The sequence below is a fragment of the Sinocyclocheilus rhinocerous genome, unplaced genomic scaffold (genome assembly GCF_001515625.1).
Source record: "Sinocyclocheilus rhinocerous isolate Xijiao unplaced genomic scaffold, SAMN03320098_v1.1 scaffold19222, whole genome shotgun sequence".
NCBI lineage: Eukaryota > Metazoa > Chordata > Actinopteri > Cypriniformes > Cyprinidae > Sinocyclocheilus > Sinocyclocheilus rhinocerous.
The window spans coordinates 18,149-27,149 of record NW_015652997.1 but is presented as its reverse complement, the minus strand read 5'-3'; the positions used below and the strand labels follow the sequence as shown (position 1 = coordinate 27,149).

Genomic DNA, 9,001 nt, shown 5'->3' with positions numbered 1-9,001 from the left:
TGTGTGAGAGAGTGTGAGTGTGAGTGTGAGTGTGTGTGTGTGTGTTCACCAGCTCTTTGTTCTTCATGCACTCCATCAGCGTTTGGAAGAGATGCAGCGCGTCACTCTGGCTGAAGTTGAACGTTTTCTTGATTGTTGTGATGATGTCGGCCTCAACTCCATCAGGCAGCGCTCTACAAACACACACAAAAGGCTTTGTCTCGACTCAAGGTCTAATAATAAACAGAATGTAAAGCTAATATTTCTACAAATGTCCCCATCGAGCTCTTATGACAGAAATCACAGTAATAACATCTGACTGCTCACATAAGCAGATACGAGTCGTCACAGAGCTCAGAGATTTACACATAAATCATTGTGTGTGTGTTGTGTGTGTGTGTGAGTGTGTGTGTGTACAGACCTTGGCTCTGTATGAATGGGATCCTCCCTGGAAGTTGATGACTCCATAAGCGTCAGTGGGACTCTCCTCCGTGTGCTTCTCCACTGACCACTGCTCCAGATCGGACAGCTCTCCCTCGGTGAGACGCACGTCTGAGTATTTCACTGCCAGTGTGGCGGTGAAGCCCACGTGCTGCCGAACCAGACGCCCGCAGCAGCATCTACACGTGCACACACACACACACACGTCAGCACACGCTCCATCTGAACACCTTGATTGTGTGAAATGTATTAATGTCATGACACTCACCGCACAAGCTGCTGGCAGATTTGGCATCCTGGGAGGCATCTGCAGAAAACACACAGAAGTCATATTTGAGGGAAACCAGAAGTACAGTACCATTGTGTGCAGATGATCAGGACACGTGAAAAAAACAGAACTGAATGAAGTCATGCTGTAGTGCTTGTCTCACTGCTGCGTCTAATATGCCTACTTCCATTCTATATAGTAGGCGAAAAAGCACATGATAAGACTAGTATGCCCGAATTCTCAGCATTCATAAAACAGCAGGCGAAAAGTGGTGTGTCATGTGGTTGTGATGGCATTCAGACTTGATTCAGTTTGGACAAACCTGCACACTAAAGATTGAGCCTTTAATAATAACGTGAAGTGCATGATGTACCTGTGCGGGTCCTTCGACACGGGCAGAATATAGACACATTCCCTCCTGGTGAAAGTGTGTTCGATCCAGGACTTCTGGGACTGCAGGAGACAAACAGGATCAACATGAAGCAGCAGCACTTTTCAGACACTTCACTCACCCCTGACTAACATTTCACACTGAAAACTTTACATTTAAGTCTAATAATGATGACCAAGAACTGTAAAGTTACAACGTAACGGAAGCAGCATCAAATCTTTTCCTCCTTATTGTGACGTACATTAAATAAAAATAAAATAAAATTAATAAATACATAAACACCCAGGAATGAAATGTTCACAATAAGGTCATTAAGACGCAGATAGGATGAATTTGCATTTCATGCTGACATTAAAACATGCACATCTTTGTTCATACGGGTGCTGAATTAAACGCGCTGCTCGTGTTTGGTGTGAAACAGTCTAAACGCAGATTTTATATCAAAAATCAAGGACACTGCGCAAAGGGAACAAAAATGGCTTTAAAAATCAATATACAGTGTATTCATATTGAACTTCACAGGTGCAGCAAAATTACTAACAGAACGCTGGCTGGAGAGTGAAATGTAGGGCCTTATGAAATTTGTTTTATTTTTCCCAAATTCCAATTTTTTCCATTTTAATTTTTCTGGATTCCATTTTTTTCCTGTTTGAATTTTTCTAGACTCTGTTTTAATGGTTAAATTAAACTTTATTAATCAAAAAACACGTCTAATTAATTGAAATCGTGAAACGTACACAATTTAACAGCAATTTATTAAAAGTTTAACAAAAATTTAATTTTTATGGCCCTATGAATTATTTACATATTTAAGGCCCTATACATTTTTAGTTTTTTCTCAAATTTAGTTTTATCTTTACCAAATTCTGTGTTTTCCGTTAATTTTCTGGATTCCATTTTAAGGCTTTCATTAAATTTTAATAATCAAAAACATCTCTAAATAACTGATTTTATAAAAAAAAAAAACGAATTTATTATAATTTTATTTCTTTTCTTTTTTTTTTACTGTGCTGTGTATTTACATTTTTCAGGTAAATAATTTTACTGGTAAATATTCCTTAAAAAAACTGTTTTAATAATAATAATTTTAGTAGTAGTAGTATTAGCATTACAGTAATATATTCCCGTCACAATTTCTTCAAGTTAAACTGAACTTTTATTTTGACGGGCTGCTGTGAAGACCTTTGAGTTTCTGTGTGTATATGAGTTTTTCTCAAATGAAACAGTACAATGCTCATGAAGTGACTCTCAGGGCAGTTTCAGAGATTATGTTTATGTGTTCTTGTATTCATATATTGAGGCGGCAGAGGTGTAGTAGACGAAATTAATCGCTGTTCAATGCTTTTGGGCGAGAAACACGTGCCAGAAGTGTAAGCGTGTAAAAATGGATGTCAGAAGAATACAGATCATATTTATTTTGTGTTAGCATGAAGCTGCAGGTTCACAGTACAACACTTACAAAAAACAGTAAAATGCTGCAAATGTTTTTTTCTTGCACTTGAAACGCATTTTACACCTTTACAAATCTTCTCTTGCGCATGCAAATGTAATTTATACTTACAATCAGAAATCTTACCCTCTTTTTGTCATAATTTTTTAAATGACTGACTGTGACTCCTCCACCGTATCTGCTAAACTACCATTTACATCTGGACTAATCATGAGGTTTACAATAATAACCATAGAAACTACCATAGATCTGATCTCGAGACCCACCCAGATAGACAGAGAGAGACCAGCATTATAAAACAGCCACAGGAGATCTAGACACGATTCCCTGGAAATCACATAAAACCGAGCTTGATTCTGAGAAACTCTGGCCGTTTTTGCATGCAATATATTCATCAGACGAACATCAGCACAATGTCACATCTATTATTCTCTAATTAAAGCAATAGTTCACCCAGAAATGAACACCGTCATCATTTATGACTTCCCAAACCTGTATGACTTTCTTCTGTTGGAAACCAAAGAACATTGGACCCCATTGACTTCCATTATGTGGACACTAAACACGGACACATTTCTCACAATATCTTCTTCTGTTTTCCAGCGAAGAAAGAAAGTCACACAGGTCTGGAGCGACGTGAGGTCAAGAAAATGATGATTTCTGTGTGAACCGTTTCTTTATACCCGAGCTCGAGCAGCAGTCCGACGGATTTAACGCCAGGGATTTTTAATTAAATTTCCCAGAGTTCCTTTCTACTCCCAGCCTGAGCTCTCGGCAGCCCCGGCGAACACGAGCGGATTACACACACATTTCAGCAGAGACACTGAAAGCCATGAACACTGAGACGGAGATGGTGTCTGTCTACCTCAAACTCTTCATCTTCATCCTTCTGACGCAGCAGCGAGTACAGAAACATCGCTGAGAGAGAGAGAGAGAGACTGCGGGACTAGTTAGAGTTACACTGTGTTTCTCAGCACAGCTAATCAGCAAGAGGTCAAGCATATTAGAGAGAGCGAGAGAAAACAAAACAGCACAGAAAAATATGTGACAGCAACTGGCCATCCAAAAGTATGCCTACTTATAGACAATTTTCTAGGAAGAATTTATCCTCACAATCGAGATGGTGTCAATCTGGCAGTGGAGAACATCAATTATATATTTAAATATTTGACCAATCTATCTAGCCTCACATCCTTTAAGAAAATCCATAAAACAACACAAGAAAATGAAAAATGGTTTGATTTAGGCTGTAAAACAATGAGGAAAAAATTAAGACAATTAGTGAGTGAGTGAGTGAGTGAGTGAGTGTGAGTGAGTGAGAGTCTGATATAACTTTAAACAGTATCGAATTAATCAAAACACTTGCCTTTACAAACACACCAGTCACACACACACACACACAGAGAGAGAGAGAGAGAGAGAGAGGGGTGTGTGAATGAGCTTTTATCTAGAACCTAAATAAAACAATTTATCTTAGTACACGATGTAACTACAGAAGAGTCAAGTTTTAAATAGGAAAAATATAGAAACTCTTTGGTCATCAGACCCGGAGTTCGGCTGAATGGATTAGAAAACGGTAAACTCAACTGTTTAACTCTAGGGGAGTTGGAAAATGAGCCTATTTTCAAAAATAGTGGAGTGTTCCTTTAATGATCGTTTTTTCCAATTAAAGACGTCACTAGATGGGGCTAAAGGGAGTTTCTCCACAAACTCGCTCAGATCGCCGTCAGACCGTAAATTACAGTGTTTGAGCCGAACTGCTGAATCTCATATTTAACACACAGTTCAGCTGCTCGAGGTAAGAGAAAATTACAGCCTCTCTCTCTCTCTCAGGTATTACAGTAATCTTGAGCATGTGACTCTCTTAAGTTTCTGTGTGAAGACAAAATCTTGAAAAAAAAAAGACACTGCAAAATAACATTCCAGGACTTTCAAGGACTTGCACTAGTCAAGTCAAGTCAAGTCACCTTTATTTATATAGCGCTTTTAACAATACAGATTGTGTCAAAGCAACTGAACAGCATTAATTAGGAAAATAGTGTGTCAATAATGCAAAATGACAATAGTAAACACTAATTTTCCAGTTAAAGACAGTTCATCATTGAATTCAGTGATGTCATCATCCAGCTCAGTTCAGTTTAAATAGTATCTGTGCAATCATTTGCAATCAAGTCAACAATATCGCTGGAAATGAAGTGTCCCCAACTAAGCAAGCCAGAGGCGACAGCGGCAAGGAACCAAAACTCCATCGGTGACAGAATGGAGAAAAAACCTTGGGAGAAACCAGGCCCAGTCGGGGGGCCAGTTCTCCTCTGACCAGACAAAACCAGCAGTTCAATTCCAGGCTGCAGCAAAGTCACATTGTGCAGAGGAATCATCTGGTTCCTGTGGTCTTGTCCCGGTGGTCGTCTGAGACAAGGTCTTTACAGGGGAATAACATCTGTATCTGGGGCTCATCTAGTTGTCCTGGTCTCCGCTGTCTTTCAGGGCTGTAGAGGTCCTCTCTAGGTGCTGATCCACCATCTGATCTGAATATGTACTGGATCCGGGTGACTGCAGTGACCATCTGATCTGGATACAGACTGGATCTGGTGGCAACGGTGACCTCGGAATAAGAGAGAAACAGACTAATATTAGCGTAGATGCCATTCTTCTAACGATGTAGCAAGTACATCGGGTGTTATGGGAAGTGTTCCCGGTTCCGGTTGACCTAATTAATGCAGCCTAAAAATCCTTTAACGGATTTGAATATTAGAAGCGTATTAGTGTGTTATGTGTAAGCCAGGTTGAAGAGATGGGTCTTTAATCTAGATTTAAACTGACAGAGTGTGTCTGCCTCCCGAACAATGTTAGGTAGGTTATTCCAGAGTTTGGGCGCTAAATAGGAAAAGGATCTGCCGCCCGCAGTTGATTTTGATATTCTAGGTATTATCAAATGGCCAGAGTTTTGAGAACGCAGCGGACGTGGAGGACTATAATGTAACAAGAGCTCGTTCAAATACTGAGGTGCTAAACCATTCAGGGCTTTATAAGTAATTAGCAAGATTTTAAAATCTATACGATGTTTAATAGGGAGCCAGTGCAGTGTTGACAGAACCGGGCTAATATGGTCATACTTCCTGGTTCTAGTAAGAACTCTAGCTGCTGCATTTTGGACCAGCTGGAGTTTGTTTATTAAGCGTGCAGAACAACCACCCAATAAAGCATTACAATAATCTAACCTTGAGGTCATAAACGCATGGATTAACATTTCTGCATTTGACATTGAGAGAATAGGTCGTAATTTAGATATATTTTTGAGATGGAAAAATGCAGTTTTACAAATGCTAGAAACGTGGCTTTCTAACGAAAGATTGCTATCAAATAGCACACCTAGGTTCCTAACTGATGACGAAGAATTGACAGAGCAGCCATCAAGTCTTAAAGAGTGTTCTAGGTTATTATATGCAGAGTTTTTAGGTCCTATAATTAACACCTCTGTTTTTTCAGAATTTAGCAGTAAGAAATTACTCATCATCCAGTTTTTTATATCGACTATGCATTCCGCTAGTTTTTCAAATTGGTATGTTTCGCCGGGCTGCGAAGAAATATAGAGCTGAGTATCATCAGCATAACAGTGAAAGCTAACACCGTGTTTCCTGATAATATCTCCCAAGGGTAACATGTAAAGCGTGAAGAGTAATGGCCCTAGTACTGAGCCTTGAGGTACTCCATACTGCACTTGTGATCGATATGATACCTCTTCATTCACTGCTACGAATTGATGGCGGTCAGATAAGTACGATTTGAACCATGCTAATGCACTTCCATTAATGCCAACAAAGTTTTCTAGTCTATGCAAAAGAATGTTGTGGTCAATAGTGTCAAACGCAGCGCTAAGATCCAATAGCACTAATAGAGAGATACAACCACAATCAGATGATAAGAGCAGGTCATTTGTAACTCTAATGAGAGCAGTCTCGGTACTATGATACGGTCTAAATCCTGACTGGAAATCCTCACAGATACCATTTTTCTCTAAGAAGGAATATAATTGTGAGGATACTACCTTTTCTAGTATCTTGGACAGAAAAGGGAGATTCGAGATCGGTCTGTAATTAACTAGTTCTTTGGGGTCAAGTTGTGGTTTTTTGATGAGAGGCTTAATAACAGCCAGTTTGAAGGTTTTGGGGACATATCCTAATGACAATGATGAATTAATAATAGTCAGAAGAGGATCTATGACTTCTGGAAGCACCTCTTTTAGGAGCTTAGATGGAATAGGGTCTAACATACATGTTGTTGGTTTAGATGATTTAACAAGTTTATACAATTCTTCCTCTCCTATAGTAGAGAATGAGTGGAATTGTTCCTCAGGCGATCTATAGCAAGCTATCTGATGCGATACTATAGCTGACGGCTGCATGGTTACAATTTTATCTCTAATAGTATCGATCTTAGAAGTAAAGTAGTTCATAAAGTCATTACTGCTGTGCTGTTGGGAAATGTCAACACCTGTTGATGCTTTATTTTTCGTTAGTTTAGCCACTGTATTGAATAAATACTTGGGGTTATGTTTGTTTTCTTCTAAAAGAGAAGAAAAGTAATCAGATCTAGCAGTTTTTAATGCTTTTCTGTAGGATAGGTTTTCTTTCCCGCCAAGCAATACGAAATACCTCTAGTTTTGTTTTCCTCCAGCTGCGCTCCATTTTCCGGGCTGCTCTCTTTAGGGTGCGAGTGTGCTCATTATACCACGGTGTCAGACTGTTTTCCTTAATCTTCCTTAAGCGTAAAGGAGCAACTGTATTTAAAATGCTAGAAAAGAGAGAGTCCATAGTTTCTGTTACATCATCAAGTTGTTCTGAGGTTTTGGAAATGCTAAGGAATTGGGATAAATCAGGAAGATTACTTACAAAGCAGTCTTTTGTGGTAGAAGTGATGGTTCTACCATACTTGTAACAAGGATTAGAATTTACAGTTTTAGCTATATGAAGTTTGCACAAGACTAAATAATGATCTGAGATATCATCGCTTGGCTGCATAATTTCAACACCATCAACATCAATTCCATGTGACAGTATTAAATCTAGAGTATGATTTCGACAATGAGTAGGTCCTGAGACATGTTGTCTAACCCCAATAGAGTTCAGAATGTCTATGAATGCTGATCCCAATGCATCTTTTTCATTATCAACATGGATATTAAAATCACCAACAATTAAAACTTTATCTGCAGCCAGCACTAACTCGGATATAAAATCAGCACATTCTTTAATAAAGTCTGTATGATGCCCTGGTGGCCTGTATACAGTAGCCAGTACAAACGACACAGGGGATTTATCATTAACACTTGTTTCTCTGGATAATGTTATATGAAGCACCATTACTTCAAACGAGTTATACTTGAAACCCGCCTTCTGAGAAATACTGAAAACATTGTTATAAATTGAAGCAACACCTCCCCCTTTACCTTTTGGACGCGGCTCATGTTTATAACAGTAATCTTGGGGGGTAGACTCATTTAAAATAATGTAATCATCAGGTTTTAGCCAGGTTTCTGTCAAACAGAGCACATCTAGTTTATGATCAGTGATCATATCATTTACAAAAAGTGCTTTCGTAGAAAGGGACCTGATATTCAATAAGCCAAGCTTTATCATTTGTTTATCCATATTGCATCTGTTTTTTATTTGTTGAACATCAATTAAATTGTTACTCTTAATTTGGTTTGGACGTTTTTTGTATTTTCTAGTTCGGGGAACAGACACAATCTCTATAGTGTGATATCTAGGTGAAAGAGTCTCTATGTGCTGAGAATTAACTGATTTCTGTGACATGAGGCGGCTAGCAGACGGTCGGTTTAGCCAGTCTGTCTGCTTCCTGACCTGGGCCCCAGTTAGTCAAGTACAAACTCTAAGACTATGTGCCATATTTCTAGAGAGAAGAGCGGCACCACCCCAGGAGGGATGAAGACCATCTCTTTTCAACAGGTCAGGTCTGCCCCAAAAACTCATCCAATTATCTATGAAACCTATGTTATTCTGCGGGCACCACTTAGACATCCAGCCATTGAGTGACGACAGTCTGCTATGTATCTCGTCACCACGGTAAGCAGGGAGGGGACCAGAGCATATTACAGTGTCTGACATCATGCTTGCAAGTTCACACACCTCTTTAATGTTATTTTTAGTGATCTCCGACTGGCGAAGTCGAACATCATTAGCGCCGGCGTGAATAACAATCTTACTGTATTTACGTTTAGCATTAGCCAGCACTTTTAAATTTGCCAAGATGTCAGGCGCTCTGGCTCCCGGTAAACATTGGACTATGGTGGCTGGTGTCTCTATTTTCACGTTCCGTACAATAGAATCGCCAATAACTAGAGCACTTTGATCAGGTTTCTCAGCGGGTGCGTCACTGAGTGGGGAGAACCTGCTTAATGTTTTGATCGGAACGGTAGAGCGGTGTTTTGACCCGCGACTATGCCACCTCA

The 9,001-nt window shown here is 39.5% G+C and overlaps 1 protein-coding gene across 1 annotated transcript in view; it reads right to left on the bottom strand.

Moving 5' to 3' along the window:
• LOC107715248 (transient receptor potential cation channel subfamily M member 7-like) overlaps window positions 1–9,001 on the bottom strand; it is a 44,205-nt gene that overhangs the window by 27,381 nt on the left and 7,823 nt on the right. The window contains exons 2-4 of the mRNA XM_016521333.1: window positions 1,062–1,141; window positions 689–727; window positions 363–599 (exon numbers count right to left, since the gene is read on the bottom strand). Coding sequence (XP_016376819.1) covers window positions 363–599; window positions 689–727; window positions 1,062–1,141 — 356 coding nt within the window. The remainder of the gene's footprint in view (window positions 1–362; window positions 600–688; window positions 728–1,061; window positions 1,142–9,001) is intronic.